The 27,067-nt window shown below is 36.4% G+C and overlaps 2 protein-coding genes across 2 annotated transcripts in view; both read right to left on the bottom strand.

Moving 5' to 3' along the window:
* LOC107097582 (homeobox protein EMX1-like) overlaps positions 1-4,638 on the bottom strand; it is a 6,061-nt gene extending 1,423 nt beyond the window's left edge. The window contains exons 1-2 of the mRNA XM_015394777.1: positions 4,073-4,638; positions 2,605-2,789 (exon numbers count right to left, since the gene is read on the bottom strand). Coding sequence (XP_015250263.1) covers positions 2,605-2,789; positions 4,073-4,421 — 534 coding nt within the window. The 5' untranslated portion in view covers positions 4,422-4,638. The remainder of the gene's footprint in view (positions 1-2,604; positions 2,790-4,072) is intronic.
* Positions 4,639-21,087: 16,449 nt separating this feature from the next.
* LOC107097583 (homeobox protein not2-like) lies at positions 21,088-23,242 on the bottom strand. Its single transcript, XM_015394778.1, has 3 exons — positions 22,827-23,242; positions 22,554-22,741; positions 21,088-21,454 (listed from the first exon to the last, which is right to left on the bottom strand). Exons 1-3 carry the CDS (start codon positions 23,200-23,202, stop codon positions 21,248-21,250), a joined length of 771 nt encoding a protein of 256 aa, XP_015250264.1. The 5' UTR covers positions 23,203-23,242; the 3' UTR covers positions 21,088-21,247.
* Positions 23,243-27,067: the final 3,825 nt, after the last annotated feature.

Below are 27,067 nucleotides of genomic sequence, written 5' to 3'. Positions count from 1 at the left end.
TATATATATATATATATATATATATATATATATATATATATACATATGTATACATCTAAATATTACAAAAGTTTACAGGCATGTTATGTTGACATTTTTCAGCGACAGTCCTATTTGTTTCTGTCACATCTATAGCGTTTATTTCAAATATGAATTAAATTATTTTTTATCTTCATTCTCATTATTATCAGTGCCGGATTATTATGATTTTGTATTTACTTTTTTTTTTTTTATGTAATTCAGATTTTTTGTATTCTTCATTTGACTGAATTAAATTATTTTAACATTTAAATTTATCTACCTTTTTTTAAATTATTTTGTATGCTTTACTTTTGGAATTAAGAGGTTTTACTAATTTTTTCTGATAATTTTATATTTTTTATATAAATACAGTATATTATGATATTTGAAATTTTTTATTCCTGTTAGCATTATTATGTTATGGTTTTATATATATTTAAAAGTTAGATTCTATATTCTTATTTTAGGGTACTATATTTTTGCTCTTTTTTATTCTGATATTGTTTTTTTTTTAAGGTTTTAAAATATTTTATTGCACTGAAAAAAAAATTGGAGTACCATTTATTTGGAAAAAGGTAAGTATATTTTTCCATATAGAAATGCTTGGTAAATCTAAGAGGAGTTGATTTAATACAGAAACTCAAGTAAATTTTACTACCTACTTTTGTTTAGCTAGTAAATTTTACTCAACTCATATTTGATTCAATTCCAAAACTGAAGTGAAAAGTAATGATTTTTCTTTGCTTTATTTTGAATTAATATTTACCTAAAGTTTACTCAACTAAGCTAATGCGCAACTATATATTATTTTCCTTTTTTTTTTTTTTTTTTGCTTTTAATTTATAAAAATCATTCAGTAAAACTCAATAAAACGTTACACCATTACCAAATCAGGCTCTGGCTGTTTGACTTCAGTAATTTCTCAGTGTCCAGTTCAGACAGTTACTGTGCATTCTTTAAGACAAACAAGTAAACATCAATCCATCTTCTTCGGCTTATTCCATAAGGTCCGTGGTTGGACCAATGCCTATCTCCGGCAGTCTGGGCAGCGTACACCTTGGACATTCAACCAAGCACACACAAGGAGAATCTAGAGAAGCCAATTAACCTAACAGTCAGTCAGTTGTTTTTGGACTGTGAGGAAGCCGGAGTACCAAGAGAGAACCCACACTTGCACGGAGATAACATGCAAACTCCATGCAGAAAGACCTAAACATGGTCAGGCAAAGAAAAAAAAGCACCAAGTTTACATCTAATAAATACATATTATTGCATCTGTTAAGTTGGGAAACTATTTAAATTATTTTGTTAATTTTATTTGGTAAGATAATTCAAATTTATTGTCTTTTGATGAATATAGATTTACAAATTAATTCTAAATAACACATTTTATAAAAAGGTGTCATTTTGAAATATAGGCCCTTAGGAGGACATTTGCAGTAAATTCAACATAAAACCGATTATTAACCCAAATATTTACAGGACCAAAAAGTCCCTTTTTCAGCGTGCTTTTTGATTTGCTCTATTTAATGTTATCATACTTTAGATTAGAGTTTTGTCTTATATGTACATTTTTTGTTCTCTGTATGAATAAATTAAAATTATTCTGAAGAATCTAACGAGAGATTCTAATGAGATCCACACATAGATGGATATAGATGGAACCATTATTATACATCATTATTTCCTGCTAAACATTATTGTTGATGAAAGATGGGTCCCGGGTATTACAAAGAAGACATTTTAGAAATAAATACAATCGGTTAATAAAACCATGTTATTTTTCTTTTTGCAATTTTTGCTGTAAAAAGTCCCTTTCAACTTTTTAATAATAAGAAGACACTGGCATTTGCTTCTGGTGTTGTTGCATTGTATATATATATATATTTTTTTCTGTGTATCACATTTTGGAGAGTGCTTTAAAAAATATATCTTCCTTAAAACCATCCCAGCCTGTCAGGGGATCAGTCTCCCCAGAGTTTGAAACCCTGACATCAATTTGAGAGCCAAGAGTTTAGTACATGTTTAGAGTTTAGAGTATAAATCCCCATATTTAAAGACAACAGAAACACTTAACTGAACCCTTTTAAATCTATAGTACTGTCTGCATACTGATTAAATGTTTTTATTTTATTTTATTTAAAATTCTTTGTGTTTTTTAGTATCAGACATGTTGACTAAATGCACAATTGTCCAGCTTTTAGAGCTCTCAGGTTCACATCAATTCCCTTCTCAAGGATGAGTGAAATTATGTTCTTTTTAATTTTGTGGTATTTATAACTGAAGTAATGATAAAATAAAATGTTTATTTTGTGTGATCAGAAGAAATTTGGGGATCATGATGAGGTAGAGATTATCTGCCTGAAGATTAAATTAGTAAAATACTGAATGTTTTTGCACTAATTCGAGTATCATACATTAAAAAAATATTTAAGTCATAATTATTTAATAAACTCTGGATTTTAATATCTTAATAAATGTTTTAGTAGGTTCTGACTCAAAATTAATAATAATAATAATAATAATAATACTAATAAAACAAAAAAAGGAGCAGGATTAACGGCGCATGCGGAATGAATTTACCTGCGTCTCGCTCAGACTCAGGCTGTTGGCCAGCTGCTTCCTCTCGGCTCCCACCACATAGTGGTTCTTCTCGAAGGCTCTCTCCAGGCGGAGCAGCTGAGACGGAGAGAAGGCCGTCCGGATGCGCTTTGGTTTCCGGGCGAAAGGGCCGTGAAGGAGCAGGCTGTCCTGGGACACATCATTACCTGCCGGCAGAGTCAAAATAAAACACCTGAACTAAATAAACAAACACCTTGAGTTAAATATCGCTGAGTTACAAAATGTATCCCAATCAAAACATAAAATTTATATAGAGGGGAAAAAAAACCTATACATAAAAAAATCTTTGATGTATCGCACAAACATTAGTAGTGCTTTTAAAACTTAAACTATTATCAAATGGGTATAATATCCTGGACTATTCAACCTCTACTTTTGTAATTCATTTTGATCGGAGCTGCTTTTTAAATGCATATTTATTTCAGGGCATAATAACCCAATGCTTCCATTAGTTCACATAGAAAATGGTTTTCTTCAGTCTAAATGCTAAATTCGTCTGAAAGGATGAATGTGGTCAAATTAGGTAAAACACACCTTTCCTATTTTAAAGCTGTATTTAAACTGGAAGCTTTCTGGTATATTAATTTATCCTTTTTTATATATAATATCTATTTTTTTCCTAAGATAAATGAAAGTTGTGTGGAAAATAAAATAAAAATAATGTATTTTCACCCCACATTTCGATCTAAACTGAGCCAATAAATCAGTGCTACCCTTTACCCTTCAGTAATTTTAATTAAATCCCAAATTCTTAGCAGTGTTAAAAGAAACATGAGTGCAGGAAAATGTTGAAAATATTTTAGGCGAATTAAATCGCTCTAAAAATGTATTGTTTCCATTAATAAGCGTTTCTTTTTTCTTTCTTTCACATGACCTTTTGGGTTATAGCATTGCGCACTCCCATCTAAATTACCTTAATGTCTTTAGTTTTAATGATAAATATAAATCAACTAATAGAAAAAAGAATATGGAAACTTTTTTTTTACACATATATAGTAATGAAACGAAAGATTTGATGGATATAGGCGCTGTAATAAACTATTAATCTATATATAATATTAATCTATATAGTTATTATCATTATTACCTTTTTCATCGATGCTTTTATTAATTGGCTTAGATTTTCTCAGTGTTTTTTTTTATATGACTCTAGCAGGAAATATTTTGCTTGAATATTTTCATCTGTGATTTTTTTTTTTTAGAAAAAAAGCATCTCTACTCTCAGCGCCCGATGTTTCATTATTCCAGTTTATAAGTTACCAATTTATTTGAAAAAGAAAAAGCAAATAAATATTAACCCTTCACCTTAAAAAAAAAAACGATTCAACCTTCTAAAAGAATGATTAGTTTATGAGTCATCATCTTTACGCGCAGACTTCAGAAGCATCCCAAAGCCCAAATCTTTCCATCTCTCTGCAGATCCTTATACCTTGAAATCTGTGTCCAAAAAATCTGTTCCGTAACACCCAGGGGTAGAAGTTGAGCGGGTCCCGGTGCTGCGTGCCGAAGAAGTGCGGATGCTGTAGGTGGGAGCCTCCGAGCTGGTGCGGGGCCACGGTGAGGGACGGATGGTTTACCGACTCCGGGAACACCAGCTCCGAGCTCTGGTAGAGGGGCCTGGCCGGGGGCCCCTGGTAACCGTTCATTAAGGCATCCGTCGTCGGGTTGGAGTAACTTAACGCCGTCGGCCGGATGGGGTCCTCGGCTGGCATGGGGCTTTCTTTACCGACCAGAGACTCTATGGTGAAGCAGCGCTTCCCCGCTGAAGAGAACATCATCTCTAGGTGGGAATTAAACGCAACAATCTGTAGAAAGTCGTCCCTAACTTCCTCTTGCTGTTTAGAGCTGCACCATGGCCGAAGCTGGTGGGGTGTCCAATGGTGGGAATAAGACAAAAAAGAGCGGGGGATGCCTACACAATCTAAACCTTCTGGAGATGCTCCTACAAAACTCAACAGCGCTAGAAGTCTGTGCGCTCCCAGAGGGCGTCTGTGCACAAATGCGCACGCAGAAAAAGCGCCCTCAACTCTCTCCCAAGTGGCTTTACGTGGAGCAGGAAGGGAGCTGATTGGACCGGAGCTCCTACCAATTGGTCTCCTGGAGTACCTGCTGCATAGATCACAGGAGTCCGGGCCAGCTTGGTTACAGGCGCACCCTGAGAACACATGCGCGCAGCCAATTAAGGGCCCATTGTGGCTCACATTCAGGGTTAATATGTCGTTTTCCAGTCGGCAGAGAATGTGAGGGAGCTGCTTTAGAATTAAGAATTAATATATTCATTTTGGTTACTTTTAAAAGCTCAATGTTTGAAGAAAAAAAAAAAAGATTAAAACATCTAATCTTAACCATCGTTTTTGATGTTTTAACATTTAAGTAGTTATATTCTGTTTGCATTTAGAGCATTTTATTCAAAGACAAAATTAAGAACTCAAGATAATTATCTTTGTTTCGCTTTTATTTTTATTATTATTATGTTTTGCCTACACAAACTGATGTGCCCATGCCTAAAGGCAGAAATCTATCACTTTGATGCTCTTTATGTGTTTAATTTCAGCCAATATGTGTAGCAATGTCACACAAACTTTTAAACTGATATTAAACCAGTTCAGATTGCTTTGTTTTTCTTATTCAGCCCTGGTTCAAATACAGACCTATGCAAATTAATTTATAGGCTTCTCTCATGCAGAAACTGAAAAGAAAAATACTCTTATATACTGCATATTTTGCATTCGTTGCTCTAACACTCTAGTTTCATGTCCTGCCCTGGCAACATGAAACAATTGTGTTAAAGTAACTGATTATGCATAAGTTGATCCAAAAGATGCATTAATGTTTATTTTTCAGTAAATATTCTTTAAAAGAGCGGATGAAAAAGGACAAATCATAAACCCAATTAATAAAAAGGTAATTCAATTATTTATATGGTTAGTTCTGCGCTATGAAAACCTTCAATAGACAACATACAAAAAAGTGAGTTTGTGTGAACCAATAAAATGATTCAAACTATATGCACTGTTTTAATTTGTTAGATTTTTATAAATATCCAAGCCTATGTGCTCAGTTATTCAGCCACATTGTTAAATGTCTTTATTCATACATGCTACTTAATTAACCAAAGTTTTTATATTATAAACACATTTTTAGACCTTTTTTTTAAATGAAGACATTCTTTCATCTGAAAATATGCACTTTTAACACACGTATAAATAAGTCTTCTTTAATGTGGCATGTAGACATGAGAGCCACAGTTAAGATTTGCTGTTAATTGGCAACAAAATCATCGGGGTTAAAAGCTCAGCTTGTTGGCAAGTTTGACTTCATTACAGTCACTAAACTGGCCAAATCTGGATGCTAACTTGAAATCTTTTCAGCCAAAAGTTTTATAACAATTCTTAACTTTTCCAAACATCCTACAATAATTCATTCAACAAAAATATTATCTTTAATGTCCCTTACAGGAAAATTTGAAGGTGCTAATGTTTTAAGGGGTAATATTTTATGACCAACAGAGTCGTTTTTTGTTGTTGTTTGAAACTCCAAACCTCAATTAATTATTAAAAAAGTTCATTTAAAAGATTTAGATTAGCACATAAGTTAGAAATAAACAGCTTATATTGCTTAGGCCTATATTGTTTGGCCAATTGATGATGCTCATGTAGCCTGTTTTGCTAGTTAGTTAGCATTAAAATGCTGTTCTTACTTTAAATTTATATAAACTCTGTCTCTAATGTGAACTTAAAATATTAACATTATTATTCAGCATATTTATGTAATCATTTCTCATTTCAGCTAAGGGATGAGTTAGTTTAAAAAAAACAAAAACTATCGGTTGGGTAAGAGAAGAAGCCTCATTACCGAACGCCATTTTGCTAGAAGAGCAAAACTGAACCTTTTCCACTGGTTCAAATTAATAGTAAAATATGATACTGAATGACAATATTAATTCCATTTGGTTATTTTATATTTTTAGTTTAAATTGTTCATTAAGGTTGTTAATTGAAATCATTCATCTTTAGTGGCTAAGTAGCTAGCAGCTAGCGCTACGACGCTTTGACCTAAGACTCCAGTCTTGTGACAACATACTGATTTAATCACTGATTTTGGAGGCTAAATCATATATAGACATAGCAATATATTTTAGATGGCAATTTTAGCTTCTAAAAATGTGTTTAGACAAATGTTTTTGTGTGTGTGGCAGTGGGTGCAGATTTTACTTTAAATCAAACTGAGGGTTTTGTTTTATATTCATTTAGGTTGAATTATGACTCATTTAGTCAACTTAGTGAACATTTGAAATAGGGATTAAGGACTTGAAATATTTAGTTAGGATAGGAAAATGTTTTTTTTCTTCTATTGCAGGGTGGGAGCTCGATGGGGGGCCAGGGGTGGCCATGGCCACCCTTAGCCAATCATTTTCCACCCCTGTGGCCACCCCTACCATTTTTCCCCTCTAATACAGATGGTGTCAGCAGTAAAACTCTGAAGGGGAATGTTGAAACTTATTCAACATTTCAATTTTACATACATTAATAACTACTTTACAACAGAAACACTGTGGTTAATTATGCACATCAGTATACAAACATTAAAGATGATAGATAAAGAATTCATGCTCTTTTCAGAACTAAATTTTGAATTATTTGGGGTAAAGATAAAATGATGTGCCTCTGCAAATCATCTAGGAGCCTTCAGTGAAATCATAGATAAATAACTACTTTGATAATAACTTAAAAATTAATTAATTGTGGATATTAGTAAATTTAAATACCGTTTTTTTGCAGAATGTTTATTGATAAATGTAAAATGTGTTCGCCCCAGAGCTCAAACATGAAAGAATTTTGTCCACAGTACCTTTCATGTACACAGCATAGATGTTTAAATATAAGTGTCTATTTGTTGGCAAAGGCTGCAGGAAAGCATAGTTTCTTTTTATTTAGAAAATATGGATGTTGTGCTCGTTCCTGTTGGAACAGTGTAGATTGACCCTGAGGTTCTTGTGCCTTTCAGCCAGCCTTCAATGTTGGTTATTGACTGGCCACCCCTATTAGGATTTTCTGGCTCCACCTCTGTTCTATTGGTTTTAATCTAAGTATTTTTTTTCCTGGAACATACATGAGTTAAAACACTGATTAGAATCTACCAAAAATATAAAGCCCGAATATCACACTTATTTAATCCAATTTAATGACCTTATAATTGCGAAACATGCATTGCAAATATAACCCAGTAGTTTTCTGAAGTGTTTTGTTTATGAAGCAGCAGATCCACTTTTATATGCAGCTTTTACAATAAAGTATCCATCCTTGCATTGATTTTGTTTTGGCAGAAACCGACAATTTTATATACTGTTATGTGTTTTTTCAGGATTGAACCATCAAACATCTTGAGTCGCCTGAAAAAGTGTTGAGGTAGAATGCAGAGTCCTGTGGGAGAAAATGCTGCAGCTCCCTTTGTGAGCCACACAAGTTAATCATTATCTGCTTTAGTGCGCTCGTTTGGGTAGAGGTTGCATTAGAAAATCATTACCGATGGAAATGATGAGGTAAAACAAGTTGTTTATTAGGTGTTTAGAGCTAAAGGCTACTAAAGAAGGCAGCAGTTCTGTGAATCAGACTGTCAGCTGTTTTAAACAGTATGTTCAGTTCTTGTTTAAAGAAAGAAGAAATAAGAAACAGAAAATACTTATTTATTTTCTCTGCTCTTGAATAAGATTTTGTATTTTTTTAAATTTCTTAATAAAGATTATAATAAACGATTTGGATCTGCTGAATGAATGGTGCACATGTAAGTGGTGGCTTCATGCATCAACCGTCTCCTTGCTTCACCTTCCAGCAGCAGGAACTTGTAGGTTGACCGATCAGGCTGCAGAGCTTAATGATGAACCCCTGCAGGCCTGTGCGCACTGACCCCCGTCGCTGCTGCTGGTTAATACATGATCAGAACGCAGAGGCTTTTGGACCAAAAACAAAGCAGGGCCTGCAGTTTCCCCTCCCTGTTGTTGATTTCCCAGCCCGAGGCTCTGGGAGAGTCACTCAGTCTGACCACAGGGGGTTTCACTGCGGCTCCTCTGTGGAACTAGGACGCCTTTATAGTTCAATCCCGCAGGGTGAGCTGCTTTATTGTGGCTCTAATATTTCTAGTTAAAAGTCGATCGTCTCATATCAGTTATATGATGTTCCTGAAAAAACAAAGCGCGTTGATTTCAGAGAAAGAAGTCAAGCATGCAATATTACACAAAAAGCACCTTGCAGTAATGTTTATTCTCTTGTGCTGCTCTTTAATTAGAACGAATTCTCAGCAGTGTAAAGTAGAAGAAAAGCGATGCACGCTTTTCACTTTTAAAAGAACTCTGAATAGTGTGGCATGCATTTGCACTCATCTACTGAATCAGTTTCACAATCAACTTCACCTGCATAGATTTGAGATGTTATGTCTCCAAAAGGTTTCTATTTGTTCATTAAATCCTTCAAACTCAGTCAGTCTGGATAGAGAATGTTGAGGTGTGGACCTTGACTGGCCCATTTTTACATCTTTATATAATGTTGGCTCTGTCTGTATGTTTGGGGAGTTTTGTCCTGGTGGGAGATAATTGCAAAGTTTCTGCAGGATGTGAGAGATGTTCTTCCAAGAGTATCTTTGTTTTGAACTCCATCCTTCTTTTAAACCTAAAAAACTGCTTCATTTGTGGAAAATTACCATTTTGTATGGATATGACAATGTTTTGATAATTATTATGCTACAAGATATTACTAGTTGGGTGATTTCAACTGCTGTTTTCAGTTTTTTAAATAAAAATCAACCTATACGGGTTATTTCAGACAAATGCCACTACTAATTATTTGTTATCAGTCTAACCGTTCTCTGATATGTGCTGCCGATTTTTTGGGGCCAATTCTTAGAACCGATATTTCTTTTTATTACTCCATTTACATGATTTTTTATTTATTTATTTTTTTTTACAGCTTTAATTTTCATTACACTGTCACAGTACTGAACATTTAATCCATTCCCTTGGGGAGCTATGGTTGCCACCGTGCCGTGCCCAGGTAGCAGTGTGGGGTTAAGGGTCTTTGCTGGGAATGGGGCTTGATCTCAGAACCTCTGGATTCCAAGTGCAGTGCCCAAACCACTAGGCCAAGCTCCCCTATTATGATGACACAATTATATAAAAAAAATAAAGGTTAAACACGTCTCAGTTTAAACAAAAAAAAAAAAGAGGCAAAATCTATCAATAAATCCAACAACATTAAAAATAGATAGTAGCTAGAAGGAGCAGGAATGCCGGTCCTTCACATTATCTCAAGGCGTTGTCGCTGAATGCTCGGATAAACTGGCCAATGCATGCACATATTCTTCAATACTAATACCAAGAAAAATGCTGATATTGGTTGAAATATTGTCTGGGTGAATATTGGCCTATCTCTAGTTGGGAGTCATATTGTATGCACCCTCTATCTGCTAAGGAATAGATTTTAAAAAATACAAATTTTCTAAGCTTGCTGTAGTTGCAGCCAAGTTTCATAATCAGTTGAGTGTATTTTTAGAATTTCTATACACCATGAGTGCCAGACCAAATTAATATGTTATAGATTATGGATTAAAACAATATATTCATAAGTTTTAGTTGGTGATCATGCCATTAATAATGTAAAGTAAAATCTGTGAGGGTCAACCGTGGGCCTATTAACTCACAGATGATAATAAAAGAGGGTGCTCTACATTAAATTCTGCTCAGGGCCCTCCAAAGTTTTGCCCGGCTCTGGTTGTAAAACACTGAAAACATAGCAAGTCCTAAATGACTGAAGCTGAATGAGCAAGATGGGAAAATAACTTTTAATCCAATATTCTTTATTTGAAAGGTGGCTTGAAATCTACAGTAATTATGATGTAAATATTTTACCAAAATACAGCATATTTATTGTTAGGAAGTAGGAAGACATTTTATAAAGAGATATAGTCAGGGTTGGTTAAAGGGTCCCAAGAATATGCCAGAAAGAAAAGACCACAGAGAAAGGTAGGTGCTGCCCTCTAGTGGAGCTTTATCAGACTTTATTACTACAAGAAATTATGGTTTATAGTAACTGTGCTATTGTTAGTTTCAATGAGTGTCTTTTAAACATGGTTGCATGTATACCGTTACTATGTATAAAGGTTGTACATTTTCCCCTAATCATGTACCGTAACATTTCTTATTTTTTAAACCATCAAAAGAATGATTGCAGTGTTTTTTTTTTGTTTTTTTTTAAAGATGTTTTATTCCTCTTTGTCAATTAGTCTACACCAAAAATGGATTTTTCCTGGCAGCAATAGTTTAGATGACTGGGCCATATTTGAGTGCAAATCTTCTGGTTTAAACACCAAAATAAATGTGGGGGAAAATTCAAACTTTATTACATTTTAGGTCCATTCTTGTACGAATGCAATGTGCAAAACAGGCCAGATCTTTTGCTGATATTTCATACTTAAGCTTTGTTGTTTGGGTGTGCAAATCACTTCCATGACTGAAAGTGGATGAAGTTTGTCCTGACCTTAAACTTACAGAAAACCTTTAGGACAAACTAAAGTGGAGAAATTAATTCTTGTTTTCTCATCTGAAACCCTCCAAAAACCTTAAACTGAATGTTTACCGAAGAGTTAGACTTGCTTTTGGTGGGAGTGAGGATCTATCAACAAATTGAACGCTAATGATAAGGAATAGTTAGAAATATCATTAAATCTCATATAGGCCTACATATTTAAAGGAATAGTACACCCAAAACATGATTAGCCTTCATTTTCTACTCACCCCCATGCTGAACAACACTCTGGAGTACCTTTTTGATATTTAAATGCATCTGGAGATCTGGGAGGCTTCTTGCTGTCTGCTGACATTCAAATAATGGAGGTCTATGGTGACCGAGACAGAAAGGTCCATAAAAGTCCACAAAAAACGTGTCAATATTCCTCCATACTGCTCGTCCAATGTACTCCAATTGTCCCGAGTGCATCCAGAATTTACTCGAAACGAAGTCATTTAGAATGTTTTTAGAGCATAAACAGTAGTGTATAGGATTTCCTGAAAGCGCGCGCCTGCGCGTTCACGACGCTACGGAAGCCGGCAGACCAAACCAGATGAAAGTGCGCATTCAGCGTCTGCTCTGCCGATAATGCAAGCATAGAAGAAGAAATGTGCTGTTTACCTGTGCAAAGAAAGAAACTACGAAAGAAAAGTGTCTGAGGACTTCAGTGTTGAGGAAGAGCATGAGTTCTTTGCCGAGCTGAATGCGCACTTTCATCTGGTTTGGTCTGCCGCGGTTTCCGTAGCGTCGTGAACTCGCAGGTGCGCGCTTCCAGGAAATCCTATACACTACTGTTTATGCTCTAAAAACATTCTAAATGGCTTCTGGATGCTATCCACTCAGGACACTTGGAATACATTGGACGAGCAGTATGGAGGAATATTGACACGTTTTTTGTGGACTTTTATGGACCTTTCTGTCTCGGTCACCATAGACCTCCATTATTTGAATGTCAGCAGACAGCAAGAAGCCTACCAGATCTCCAGATGCATTTGAGATATCAAAAAAGTACTCCAGAGTGTTGTTCAGCATGGGGGTGAGTAGAAAATGAAGGCTAATCATGTTTTGGGTGTACTATTCCTTTAAGCAGTATTCATTTCCTCCTAATATTAATTTAATAGATTTTATGTTTTAAAATATTTAGAAAATAAATATTTTAAAAATATTTAGAAAATATTATTATGCCCAAATGTATCCATATTTTTCCATTTTAATACATTAATTGAAAATATGAATCAAATGATTAGTCACTCAGTACTTTAGAAGTTTTCTTACAGAATACTTTTTTTACTCTAAGTTCAGTTACTTCTTTGTTTGCTTCCTTTTACTTTAGATAAAACATGTGAAAATTGTGCTACATTACATTTTTTAACAGCTCTGTCCACCTCTAATGACCTCCAAGAGATTAGGCTACAAAAGAAAAAGGACTGCTGTGCTCGTGCAGATGCTGCCATCTAGTGGTCAACATAGCACATCACTCACAGTCGTGCAAACGGGGCTTCAGAAGGGCTGTCAGCTGAGTAATAGCGAGAAGCACATTTAAAAACGTCATTTAATATAATTAAACAACCTGATAAAATAAAATAAACATATTTAAGCTCTGAACGTTTAAGGTCGGTTGTTATTATTCGCTCATGTATTTAGAAAACGTTTTTTATAAATGTAATATCTGTGGGATCATTCCCAGCTCTTTGTTGAATCAAGGGGCCCTTCGGTCTGATGGGCTCCCCTCTTCATTAATAAACTAATTTGTCCCGCATTAGCGTTGTGTGCTCAGCTAATCTGTTCCACTTAAATACTTGGAAAATTTCACCCCGTTATAACGAGATGGGAAAAGTAGCAGGTCGCTGCGTTTGTGCCACCTGCGTGAGAAGTGGCGGCCCCCAGGAGCCACCTGCGCTGCGCTCCTCCTGATAAACAAACACCCCGCTTTTAACAGGGCCCGGCGAACAGGGGGTTGAGGGGATGTGATCTCTTAAATGTTGTTTGTTTAATACTTATTCTGTATTTTAAGAAATATATAAAACTTATCAAGTTAGGATTTTCTCACTATAGTACCTGCTTGGCGCGTAAAGAGGCGCATTTCGGATGCGTCCAACGGTATCCATTATGCGTTCATCCATGCAGTCCTCTTGGGCAGTGATGCTGCAGACGCTCCTCTCGTCTTTGTGCGGCTCTTTCAGGACCCAACAAAAGAGCTGCATCCACTTCAAACGCTTGTAATGAAAGCTAATGACTATTAGATGGAGTAAAGTGGCCTTCACTCTGCAAATAAAATGCAAAAGGGATTTTCTATTTAGAACAATCACCTCCTTTGTGCAGTCCTCTCCCTGTTGGAGCAACAGGGTTGCTGCTCTCCATGAGAACTTTCACACCTCGCTGCAGCATTACAATGTGATTCCATCTGGATGATGGAACCACATGCAGTTTTACACACTTTCAGTCTGAAGCCAAAGAGGTTTGTTAGAACATGGGAGAACAAATTGAAGACAGAGGAACATGGAGGGCAGGTCAGGGATTGAAGGGGGAGATTTAGAGCAGAGTTAGTGAGACACATCTGAAGCCCCAACAATTATTTTTTTCTGTTGATTTAGCTCAAAATGTTTGGTAGGAAATAAAAGAAAGTGATAATATCGATATGAGATCATGACTTAACCAATATGTCCTGATAATATCTATATTACATTTTCCTAATATCCCTCACTATAACTATCAGATGGCCAAACTATTAGGTCTTTCCCCTCATCAGAGAGGCAGTCTGGGACAAGAAAGAAATTCTGTGGAGCCTTTTTTTTTTTTTTTTTTGGTAACAAGTTCTCTGATGACTAAATTTTGAACAGTAGCATGCAGCATGTGTGGGATCTGCAGAGAAGATGTAACAACTTCGAAAGGACAGCAACACTCACAATTATGATTTAAGGTCATAATCAATGGCGTAAATATCTGCAAGCAAGGAATGCAGTTGCTTAGGGCCCTCGACCTCTTAGGGGCCCCGTCACTGACACCTGGTTGGCCCCCTACGCAATTGTGGACTAGGACGTTTCTTTGCAGATGTAATGGTGCGAAAAATTCCTCTTGAACCCACCTGATACTTCGTTAACTGACCTTATTTATACCCAAAGACATGCCAGATGTCAACATGATGGTGAGCCGTTTAAAGACGACACCAATAGCAAAGCAGATAGTGCTACTTTAATTACTATGTTAATAACTGTGTTTAGTTCATTAGACGGTTGGTATAAAAGATAAGCTCGTATAATGTTTCAAACCGCAATAAAGATCTTAAAAGAACGATGTATTTGAGTATTGTATTTTTTACATTTCGACTTGGAATTATGGGTAATCCAGAGCATAGATTAAAGCCATATCGGTTATGTACAATGTGTTAGCGACCATGGATACCAAAATGAGGTACTTAAGCGGAATCCAGAAAAGAAAAAGCAAAGAAGAGCTGCTGGAAGAACGGAAAAAAATTCCCAAAATAAACACGTTCTTTCAAGAATATCCATGTCTAGTGAAAGTGAAGAATGATGAAATGATGAAGCCTGTATTTATGGGGCATGTTTCGGGTCGGTTGTCTACGGCGGCAGCAGTGTCTGTCAATGGGGGTAGGGTGGATGCGATGGGGTGGATGGGGTGTTGTACTTCATATGGGGTCCCCCTGATAATGTTGCTTACGGGCCTATTATTGTCGTTACGCCAGTGGTCATAATTTATAGTTATTTGATATAAAGTCCTAATTATGAGATATAAAATCATTGTTGTTAGATCCTTGATATCTAATGGCTTTGAAAGTTAAAATTCTGACTTGAAATCTCATAACTACAACTTTATGAATCTAGAATACCAAAACACTTTATTTCTTTGAAGTGGCAGGAATGGGCTTCCATAGCTGACAGCGTTTTACAGAAAGGGAATAATTCCCTCAGTGTAAGGTTTAGGCAGAGATAGAAGAGTAGTAGCTCTTTCTTGGCCTGTACGGGGAGCTAACCTGTGACTCCTCTGATGAGACCAGCAGCTCTAGAAACAAACCAAGGGGTAACAGTTGCCTTTCAGAAGCAGCTTCCCCTCAGACCCTGCAGGAACACAGCTGCCCCGGCGGGTTTCCAGCCGTTAAGGTGCCTCGTACTAATTGAGACAATGACCCCGATCCCCTCCCCAGGACTCTCTTAGGGTTTTTTTCCCAGGATTCAGTCTGCTTCTGTCTGCTCCTCAATGGGATTACTTTGAGCCGCAGAGAGAGAAGAGGAGGAAGGGGAGCCGTTTCGGTTCCTGGCTGAGGCTGATCGTGTCAGACAAAGCTTGCCATGGGTTCTTACTCAAATTCTTCTTCAGATGCACATTAGCCATAATCAGTGGACAATACTGGAGACCATGTCTTCTGCTGTGTGTGAAGCTTTACCTATAGACTATGGTGTTTTTTAATGGGGGTACAAAGCAAAATAACGAAAAAAAAAAAGAAACGTTCATGCTTTGACATATTAGGTGAACCAACGAGCCATTCGGAGCTCTAGAAACCTGAAGCAAAAAGTACAACAGCTTGATTTTAAATCAGAAAAAATAAAATAAAACTATAAAAATAAAACAAAATTAATTAGTTTAATCAGTTGCAGTTTATGTTTCAGCATCTATTATATTTCACGTATTAGTTTATTTTGTATTATCTATTCAGTAAAGGGGCTATAACAGCAGCCACTGTTGGCCCTATACCATTGCTAGATTCAGCAGCTGTTTTCTACTTGCCAGACCTGATTTGACACAAATTTCTACTTCAGATTTTTTTCACATTTTGCAAATTGCTCCTGAATATTAGCGTTTTATTATTCTTTACCTTATAACCACAAACATGAATGTATTTTGTTGGGATTTTTATACAACAGACCCCCCTAAAAAGCCAAATAACCATACAGCAAAAGGAAAAGGATCCAACTTTTTGAATTGTTTCAATATAAATACAGAAAGTTTGGCATTGATTCTTATTCAGGCTCCAGTACTCTGCTACCTTAGATGTAATGCTAGAGCCTCAGAGGTTTGTTGGAGAACTTTAGTAAACCATGAAGACCAAGACACCCAGCAAAGAGCTCAGAGAGAACACTGCAGAGATATTTAATAGGTTAGCTTATGAAAGAGTAGGAGTTTATAGGAACTATCGGCATATTTCATTGGAGGCAATTTGCCAACATTGTGATATATCATCTGTGTAACAGAAGTTGACATGAGCAACAGAAATTGGTCCACTCCAGTTAGAAGAGAAACTACAGGTGCATAAAAAGCAAGAGAGAGCAGAGAAGGAGCATGAACTGATGGTTTTGAACTATCACTATAGATATGCTGTTATAGGCCTTGACTGCTGGAGGACATAGGAACACCTTTTTCATCATTCTGCTTCATTCTATCTCTATTCTTACACTCTGCAGAATTTGTTAGTTCAATCTCTAGCATCGTGCTCTCTCTGCTTTTTCTCATAGTAGCTTCATCTGGCCTGTTCCTGTTTGGCTTTGACTCCATCCTGGAGAGAAATATCAGCTGTGCTGCTGCCATCAACACCTTTGTCTATAGATGTTTAAGATCAGCCTTTTTTCAGTGTAGTCATGTTTCCCTGACTGTGACTGGCTGGATGTGCTCTCTTGTCCTCTGATGTGGGAGTGGGCTTGGAGCTCGTCTTCCTGGCTGTGTGTTTCCTGGATGGGGCCGCCTGTGGAGCTCCTTAACAATTTAGTTTGTATCTTTGCTTATTTCTGTACATCTGCTTCTGTCTCCTTGAACCCCAGTTGGCCTCATCAGATGGCTGCTCACATTGAGCCTGTTTCTGTTGGAGGTTTCTTCCTGTTAAAAGGGAGATTTCCTTTCCACTGTCGCTACAAGCATGGTTGGTGTTAGGGATTGCCTTCAAGTTAATGAGTCGATGCAATCAACTGGTTTTCCTTAGATAGAAAACTTTTAATCAAAGATCATCTGGTTGAATTGTTTCTGTAAAATGCCTTGAGATGACATGTGTTGTGAATTGGCGTTATATGAATAAATTGAATATAGCTGAATAATTTACAGCATACTCCGCCTTCCACTATAGAACTGTGCACTACTTTATTCTGCTTTACTACATGAAAACTTTGAGGTTACTAGTTGCAATATGACTTATTTGATAATGTTTGACAACTTAATATAATTCAGAACTTTTCTTATTATCACAATCCTCAATTTCCTGTATGAGTTCATTGTTTGCTGCAGTATAGCAGTCATTTGAGTTTTTTTCCCCATTTAGTTTCACTTCTATTTCCATTCGAGATGGAAAGTTACCTGATTTCTAACCTGCATATACTGCAAAATCATCTGAAAATGATAAAACATTCTTAGAATAATAGTATTTCCCTTAATTGGAGCAGGAAAATAAGACAATCTACCAATGAGAGGAGTATTTTGACCAGAAAAGAAAATAATTACATATTATTAATCTGAAAAACATTAATGGAGATATTTTTTTTAAATGTAAATCAACTTATTCCATTTGAAATTGTTTTTATTATTTTATTTATTTGAATTTTTTTTCTTAACCACCATCTTAAATCTTATATTTTCATTTTTTTCAGTGTAAAAAACTAGAGCTCCATAGTTTCCTTTTTTTGCTCCATCTCGCCAGTTGTAAAAGCTTTTTATTTTCCCATGGAGACCAACATTATGTTAGAAAATATTTTCCAGCACAAATAAATGATCCTATGTGTGATCAGCCCACTTTATTCAATAAGGTCTGCTTATCCACAGGATGCCAGTTTCAGGTTGACTGCCCCAATTAGCTGCTCTAATAGGACTCCCACATCTCCACTCCATCGTCTCTTCTCTTTTTATCCACCGTCTGCCAGGCAGAGCAGCAGCGTGAGCCCCTCTTCCACCTGGAGGAAACCCCAGTCTAAATAGAGCTGAGTGGACACCTGCCGGCGGTGGGTGGGCATATGGGAACCCTGTCTGCAGAGCAGCAGTGAGAACTGGCATGCTGACGATTTAAACAGATTAAGCAGCAAGACCTGGCTCTGCAGCTCTGAGACAGAGTGACCCCTACCACCCCAGGTTACAGATATCCCAACTAATCCCTGAGCTGATTATTTATTTGCTTAGCCGAAATCGGAGGGGAACCAGAGTCTGTCTCAGACTTTACAAGAGATCAAACCTGGGAGAAAATGTCTTCATCATCTTCACACTGGGCAGAGAGTGAGACAAGAGGGACAACAAGCAAATGTCAGAGGTCTCTGTGATCAGTCTCTCTTTGAGCAGCTCAGGGAATGAAGGGTGTTTAATCGTGTTTGTCTGCACAAATGTTCACACATTGAAAGTTTTTATTCAGAAGTTTATATGTTGTATTTGCCCATTTTTTTCAACAACCGTTCTTTTTTCATTAGCCTACATACATTTCACAAAAATGTAGATTTACAAACCAAATTATACATAAAGGCCCCAATTAATATTTCTGGGCTAATGTTTATAAACTGTTTATGACCCTTAGAAGGTTTCAGAAAATCTTGTCTTTTTTCATAAAAAAAAAAAAAAAAAAAAAAAAAAAAAAAAAAAACTTCTCATCTGGATATTTGATCACCTCAGAAATTAGATCTCAAACTTGTTTAAATTGGTTGGCACAGACCAGGCTTTTATAGTGTGAATTGTGTTCCATTATTGTTGCAAGCACAGAAAATGCTTGATTCACAAAAAATTAAAAACAATCCACTGGACTCGGTTTCCAAGTTTAAAGATGTTTCGCTTCCCATTCAGGAAGCTTTTTTAATTCAAAATGTTAGGAATAGCGTTGAGTTTGAGGTTTTATACAGTAGCCCAACAAAGCCTTGTTTTTGTTTTGAAAACATGCAAATTGGAACAGACGAAGGAGCCCACCTATTTGTAATGGGGTCATTTGGCTTCTTTTGACGTTTAGCATCCTGGATGGGAAGCAAAACATCTTCAAAGTCCAGTGGATTGTTTTTTTGGAATGACTATGACCTGTATGACTGAGAACCTTCACCAGCAACAGGTTTTGTTCATTGAAATTTGAAAAATATAAAATGCAATCCAGAAAAGAAAATTAAAGATGGTTGACCAAAAATATATATTTAAAGTAACTTCTGCTTTTTTTCTTTTTTTAGATATTATTTGTTTTTTTTTTATTCCTTTTTCATATTTTATTTTTGATAAAAAATACATTGTGCCACAGGTTTTCAATGTTTCATATTTTCATTTTTTTTTTTTTTTCAGATTTATTGTCAAATCGGGTTTTACAATAGTATTCATTTGAAATTGAATTTTACAGATCAAATTTTCTTTTTTTTGCTATGTTGCATGCAATAATAATGAGATAAAATGTACTCCATAGTATTTAAGGTTAGTCTGTTTTCCTGAATTCAAAGCCTCTCCAGAAGCCAAATGTTGGCTTATGTTGTTATTCCCGAAGCCAGTTTGGATGTGTTTGGGTTCACTGTCCTGATGAAAGGTCCAGTTGGACATTAGTGTCCACATTTCAACAATTGTACCCAAAGTGACATAATTCAAAGAAATTATTGAAGTTTTTGATGAACTACTTAGCTAAGCTGACCATAAACTATATGATGCTCTTATCACTATATACGGCAAAGCCAGTTTAGTTTAATAATTAATACACCTTGAATGTGTCACAGACATACAAATAATAAAAAAAAAAGACCTAAAATAGATGTTTTTGCTAAACAGACTTAATACAGTTCTAGCTCAAAGCCGAATAAAGTATGTTAATACTTACTCTAAAAGAGAGGAGGGGAGGCCTTTAAATTAAAAGAAAGCTCAGCCACTATAAAGCATGGCGGTGTATCATGCCGGGGGCCTGTTTCTCTTCCACTGGCACTGATACATACATTAAGTGGAAGGAAATAAAACATTAGTTAAAGGGTTGGTTTCAGATTCTCTAGCCTGACCTCCAATCCAAAACCCCGGAAAGGCCTCTGTTTTCTGATTGGACAGCTGGTTCTTGAAAACCCAGAGCTCTCCAAAAGAAACAAACACAAACTTAAAGTTATATAATATATTCTGAGATCGTAAGTCAGCAAGGACACCTACCATGTAAAGTCAATGCTTCCAGTTCTATCTAAAAACCTCGGTCAAATAACCCACCAGAATTATACAACAAGCTTGTTGGTGGATAAAAAACACGGAATGTTTTATTCAATTAGCAAGGATTTATTGCATGTATAAACCTGAAACTGTGTAATTATGACTCATAACCCACCATAATTTCACTCTTTTTACAACCAAAACTTGGTGGTAAAATTATTTAAGCTTTGCGTCATGAATTTATTCCACCCCTAAGAACAAACAATTCAAATAAATCATTCAAAATATCAACTCATCTGTTGGGTTAAAAAAATGTGAGTTTATAGAGGACGAAATGATCAGACACAGACAGGGATTTGCAACAACAGCCTCTGCAGAAGGGAGAAGAACTGCTAGCTCACAACCAGCACCTTTTCTCCCTGCTCCCTTCATAGTAGAGCCTTTTATTAACAGATCACAACTGTCATAAGACAGAATGACCCTGTAATGACCTTCTGGCTGGAGGCAGGTCTTCAATGTTTCATATGTACACACACTAAGTGTCTTCAATAAACCTAACATCATCAACATTCACACCTAAAATGAGTTGATGCCTAATGTGAAGGGGATTTAACCTTTTATTTTGTATCCGATTTCTACCTTTTGCAGTTCTAATTTTTTTTATTTACATTAGAAATCTGAGGTTTGGAAAAAAAGGCTATTTCATAATTCATTGAGGAGAATAAATGTGTAACTTCATGTTGATGTAAAGTGCAGAGAAGAAAGAAATGAACACACTGAAATGACTTTAAAATCCGAAAATATATTTAAAAAATATGTCAGATATAAAGCAGTACATGATATGATCGCATTTCCAAAGAAATACATGTAGAAAATTAAATATATAAGAATAAATCTATTAAATAGTCATATTTGGAGACGGTTGTCTCTTCTTTCTCAGCACTATGTACAGTAAAGTCTTTGTAGAAGTTCCACTGAAACGGTCAGCAGTGATCCACTGAGTCATCCGATACATCAACATCTATATCTGAGTCAGAGAAATCCTCCTCTTCATCGCCTTCGTCCCCATGGCCCTGAGATCCAGGACTCTTTGGCGGAGCAGCCAGACCCAGTTTGGCCAGTTTGGCCTGCTGCTGCTCCAGACTCTGTTTGCGCCACTTGATGCGTCTGTTCTGGAACCAGACTTTAACCTGGAGAAAGACGGGAATTAAGAAGAGTTTTAATTTTTTTAATGATCCAACCCTGCAGACTGATTATAAATAACTGTTTAATAAACAAATAATAATTAACTGGAGTATGCAGACTTTATAAAACACAATTTGCTGAATGAACAAGTAATTCAAAGCAACAATTAAGTAGGAAGAAATCTACATTTTTTTGCATTTAAGAAGAGAAACCTTTTTAGAAAAGCTCAATGCAGATCTGACGTGGTTCACTTTGTTCATATTCTTAAAACAAAAATATTCCAGTTTAATTGCTTTTCTCTTTGATTATTAATCATTTTATCAAAAGAAGAGTAAATTAATTGATTAATAAAGTAATCATCATCTTTGTGGGTTTTAAAATGAACTATTACAGTTATCACAGACATTCGATCAGAATAAAGGATATCAGTTTGTAAATGTTACGTTTGATGAAGTTTAAATGTTAACATTTTAATTTTAGAATTTAACTGAATTGTTTTGCAAAGACCAATGAAACCAAATGGATGTCGATCCATTTCAGATCAGTTAATAACACGTTTCTCTGCTTTCAAACACTTAAGGAACATTTTTACTCATAATGAAACTTGAAGCAGGAGTATAACTCCAACTTTGAGTAGTTTAGCTTCAGGACTAAAGCTAAATTTAAGCTTCCTAATAAAACTGAGCTTTGGTTCATGAGATTTTAATTCCACAAATTCTTTAATCTTTGTGCAACACTTATATCGAATGAATTTGATATCAAATAATCTCTTGGTATGTTTTAGGAGATAATGCTGATTTGATTCCAATGCGATTATTCTAATGTTTGCAAAGGTTTTATATGTTAGATTAATTAATACTATGTTATTAAAAGTCAACATTAAAAAATCTAACCAATTGTCAGTATTTTAGAATAGAATATAATAGAATAGAATAGAAAATCCCTTTATTGTATCACAATGGGGGAAATTATTAACTTGTATTGAACTGGAGTAAAGATCTTTAAAGTTAACTAGTTTTCTTCAGTGGGTACATTTTTATATTTTTGCTCGTTACTGACTCGTTTCCATTTTTCTAGCTGCTTTCATGCTGCTTCTCTTCTCACCTGAGCTTCCGTGAGCTGCAGAGCTGAAGCCAGCAGAAACCTCTCGGATCCCACCATGTACTGCTGCCGAGCGAACTCCTTCTCCAGCCTGGAGAGCTGCTCGCTGGTGAAGCTGGTGCGCATCCGTTTCGACTTGCCGCCTTTAATCTTGAACTGATGGAGCCCTGCGTTGACTTTGGACGCGGCAGCTGTGAAAAGAAAGAAGAAATATTTTACTGACACTGCAGCGCGAAAGTGTGAGCGCCACCGAGGAGATGCTGCTCCAGATGTTACCTTGTGCGTAAAATCCGCCCCGACAGGATGGTGCGTAGGTGAAAGGTGGGTAACAGTACACCGAGTATCCAGGCTGCGGGTGAATACTGGGCTGCAACTGGTTCGGAGAATAGAGGTAAGGCGCTGAAGGAATCGGTAAAGCAGATAGAGGTAGAGTTGGCGCAGCTGGCTGGTATTTTATCCCAAAATTAACCGGACTGCTCCGATCCCTGGGTGTTTGATCCGGTTTGGCGAGCAGAGCCTCGATGGTAAAGGATTTGCCGCTGGGGGCCTTCGTTGCCGGAGCGCAGCGGTTCCCGTTGCTCTGAGCGCAAGGCGATGCGTAATTACGCACCAAGTATCCGCAAGTCTCCACTGGTCTATTTGGCTTCTGCATCTTTATTTTTTTCCTCCGGTCTGTCTCTGATGTCACTCCAAGCTAAACTCCAACCGAAAGTGAATGACTGACCCTCCGAAGTGGTCCAATTTATACCCTGGCACAGGGAGGTGTCCCCCGCCCCCCCTCCTATTGAGCCTTTGTCTTTCTAAGGAACACATGAGATGAGAGGGACCAACATCCCTGCAACGCATCCAATTAATTGGTGGAGTTGTACAAGCTGAGATTGTCAAACATCCTTAACCCCTTTGAATAACAAAGCGTTTGAAGAGCGCTTTTGGGGGGGTGGGGATGGGGGGGCTGAAAGAGATTTACTGCGTAACAAATTCTTGCATGGGTCTTAAATCCAAATGTAATCATTACCGCTGGTAAGGCCTTGATGTTCCCCAATCACCTTATTTGGTGACCTAGATGCTTTACGCACCGGGAGCTGCTCATGTTCCAGGTTGGTTTAGAAATGATCGACCTGAAATGTTTCATCTCTCTTATTTCTTAATTGATGCCTCCTTTTTCTGCTCTGTTGCCAAAGTGTCCGTTTTAGCAGCAGACTGACTGAATGCCTGTTATAATCGAGGCGTCAGATTCAGCGGGTGTGGTGGGGTCACCCCACGGATCCACTAATCCCACTTCACTACATTAATCCACTGGTTGATCCATTCCTTCCTTTGAGGAGGGGGCTGTTAAGATCCGAGCAGTGGTTCTGTTATTTATTTGATTGTATTCAACAATAAAAGATAAATGAAAGATAAGGGTGGATAATATGGTGTATTAGGCCTTTCCTTTAAGGAGGTGATTGTTTTCTTCCACCATCCGCAGCGAGTCTCTCTCTCTTTTAACTGGGATTACTTTCAGCTCTGCAAACTTTGCAGGCTCATTTCCATCATTTGGAAGTGACAGAGAGCGTCTCAGAGCTTTAAGTAACTGTTAAAACGCATTTAAACACAGCTCATTCTCTTTGACCTCAGTTCCTTTTATTTATTCTGTCCAGATGACACTTGAATGTCTAATGAAGAGGACAAACACAGACGCTCTCCACCGGAGCTCCTGTGATGCGCCCAGTACCGGACCACCCACCCCAGGAGCGCTGTTTACCGACCCATATCTCCCTCAGTTCACAAAGCAGCTTGAAACAGAGCTGTTCTTCTATAAATGGCAGAACTACAGACGTTTGTTGGTCAAATAAGGTTTAATCAGCTTATTTAATTCCTAATTATTCAACTGTTGCCTTGACACAAATATAGGCCTATATAAAAAAGAAAAACTGTCAAAAAACAAACAAACAAACAAACTGATATACTATAGTTACTATATTTGGTTAATAAAAAGAGATCAACTAATTAACCAATAAAATCCTTGTAACAGTTTGATTTCAATCTATTTGCGCAGATTTTAATCTCTGTTTCCAAAAATCAACAAAATATGTCCTGTTTCTTACAAATTTTACTTCGAAATATATTGTCAGGCTTCAAATATGATGTTTTGATTGACTTGTGCTGATAAAACTGGTTTAAGAATGTTAGAATATTTAATGATGATGATCAGTATCCCTGAGTAGAAATCATGAGGTTTAACACCTGCGAGGCACTTAAATTAATTCAGCATAATTTATTAAGAAATATTCACACTCAGGTTTTAATCAATCAAACAAATTCATTAGGTTTTAAGCATTTAAAGAAAATTTTTTAAATGGGCTAAATGTAAACATTTTGTTTAAGAAAAACGTGGTCAATATTTCTAGGAAATGAAAATATGCCTTATTTAGGGATCATGTTTAAATATATCTAATCAATGAACCAGTTAAAATTCATTATGGCACTAAACATCTTTCAAATCTGCATGGCATTAACAGAATAATACTAATAAGCAAAGTGTTTATTTCATTTAGAAAATGTTTAAATATATTCATTTATAATTGTTATGCATTAAATGCTGGATGAAAAAAAAAATCAGTACCAACTACTACCAAATGGTTGATAGATTTATCCCATTAGGTCGGATCAGTTACCATTAGCATGATAACAGGCCAATATTTAACATCAGGAAAACAACATTTTGCATTTCTATGATTAATTATGGGGACTTTTACATTATGTCTAATAGGATGTGCAAATACATCTACTTTGAGAAATCAGCTTTGTCTTTTGTTTTTGATTTCAGTGAAGCTTGTTGCTGTCCCTTGTAAAGAAAGGGCTTTCAGTTGCTGCTGCAGTTTGTTGCTCTTGTGTATTGGAGCCAGACAAGGAATACACGCAGCATTGTCCCAGAGTACCTTCCTTTCATAGTCATGCTTGAGAGGAGGCATAAAGCTAAAGGATGCTCACTAATGGCTCAGTGGGCTATCTTCTTCCAAACAAGGCTCTCACCTTCAGCTTCAAAATCTCCATCAGCAATTTGGGTTCCTGCATGTTGAACTGAGACATTTTTTACATCATCATTGTTGTGGTTTACATACAAATAAATAAATGAAAAATAATTAAAAAAAAAAAATCTATAATAATGCTTCATAACAGTTATACAAATACAAATCTGACAGGTGCGTTTGGATCAACTCAGTTTGAATGCAATAAAAAATCGTCCATATATCCATGTGTTACAATCTTCTTTTTTATCTTGTTTTGAGATTGACATATGAATTAAAACAGGTTCTCTTAGATTATTAATCTAACAGAACAGGAGAGTGTTGGCGTGTTCCTGTGCTTGTGCTCCTAGAAGGTTGCAAGCATCCGCTTCGATCACCACAGCCTCCACTCTGGATTCCTGAGCAAAACCCTTAACCCCACACTGCTCCCCGGGAGCCACACAATGGCAGCCCAAAATGCAGAGAGTGAATTTCCCCATTGTGGGACAATAAAGGGATTCACATTTACTTTTTTTTTTTGGAAAATTAAACTCACAAAAAGTGCAATAATCTGCAGTAAGACAGTTGAACTTGATAAGACTTCTTGCATTTAGGAGATATAGATTCCTCTGAACCCAACGAGGTGCCTTTCCCCTAATCCCACAATAATGTAATTTAGACAATAATAATTTATGCTATATAGTTTCAAATGCTTTCAGTAAATCAATAAACTCTCCCACTCCTTTCTTTCATTTGCAGCTGTAACAGATTTGTATCAGTTCAATAAATAATAAACACATCGATATTTGTGACCTAAATATATAGTGTTTTCCGTTAAATCATTTATGCTTCTCTAAGAAAATACTCAATTTATGTGTGAACCACGGTGACATGAGTCTGTAGTTACATTCATGTTTCCCCCTATTTTTGAAAAGATGGATTACTTCAGCAACGCTAATTTGTTCTGGAAAGCACACAATGTGTAAAGAAAGATTAAAAATGAAGATCAGCGTTTTAACACTGCAGTCCATAATTGTCATATCTAGTCTAAGAGATGCAGAGATCCGCAGTTCGGGTGGGATTATCTCTTGACAACAAATATAAGGTTGTTTAGATAATACTATTTAGCTTTGGCAGCAAGGCAACCCTTGTTGAAATAAAACCATAAGAAGTTACTTTGACAAAGGGAGCATGTGGAAACCATATTTCTCATTCCAACAGACTAAAAGGTTTTTACCCTTAAACAAAATTTTATGAGAGGGACAAAAACAACAACATGGTGAAGCACAGTGGTTGCAGTATCATGCTGCCTGGATGTTTTCTTTTTTTCAGATTTGCTGGACAGAGCTTAAGGCTTCAAAAGACTTGGGGGAGAGTTTCAACAACCCTAATCATACAATGAAACGGTTTAGATCAAAGCAGATTTTTATGTTAACGACCAAATCAGAGAGTAGAGCAACAGTTAGCCTCTTTGGCAGGACATCATTGATGTTCATAGATGCTCTTCTTAGACCTTAACATGTTTTA

This window comes from Cyprinodon variegatus, unplaced genomic scaffold, assembly GCF_000732505.1.
Source record: "Cyprinodon variegatus isolate N-32 unplaced genomic scaffold, C_variegatus-1.0 Scaffold708, whole genome shotgun sequence".
Classification (NCBI taxonomy): Eukaryota; Metazoa; Chordata; class Actinopteri; order Cyprinodontiformes; family Cyprinodontidae; genus Cyprinodon; species Cyprinodon variegatus.
This window is presented reverse-complemented; position numbering and strand designations above follow the sequence as displayed.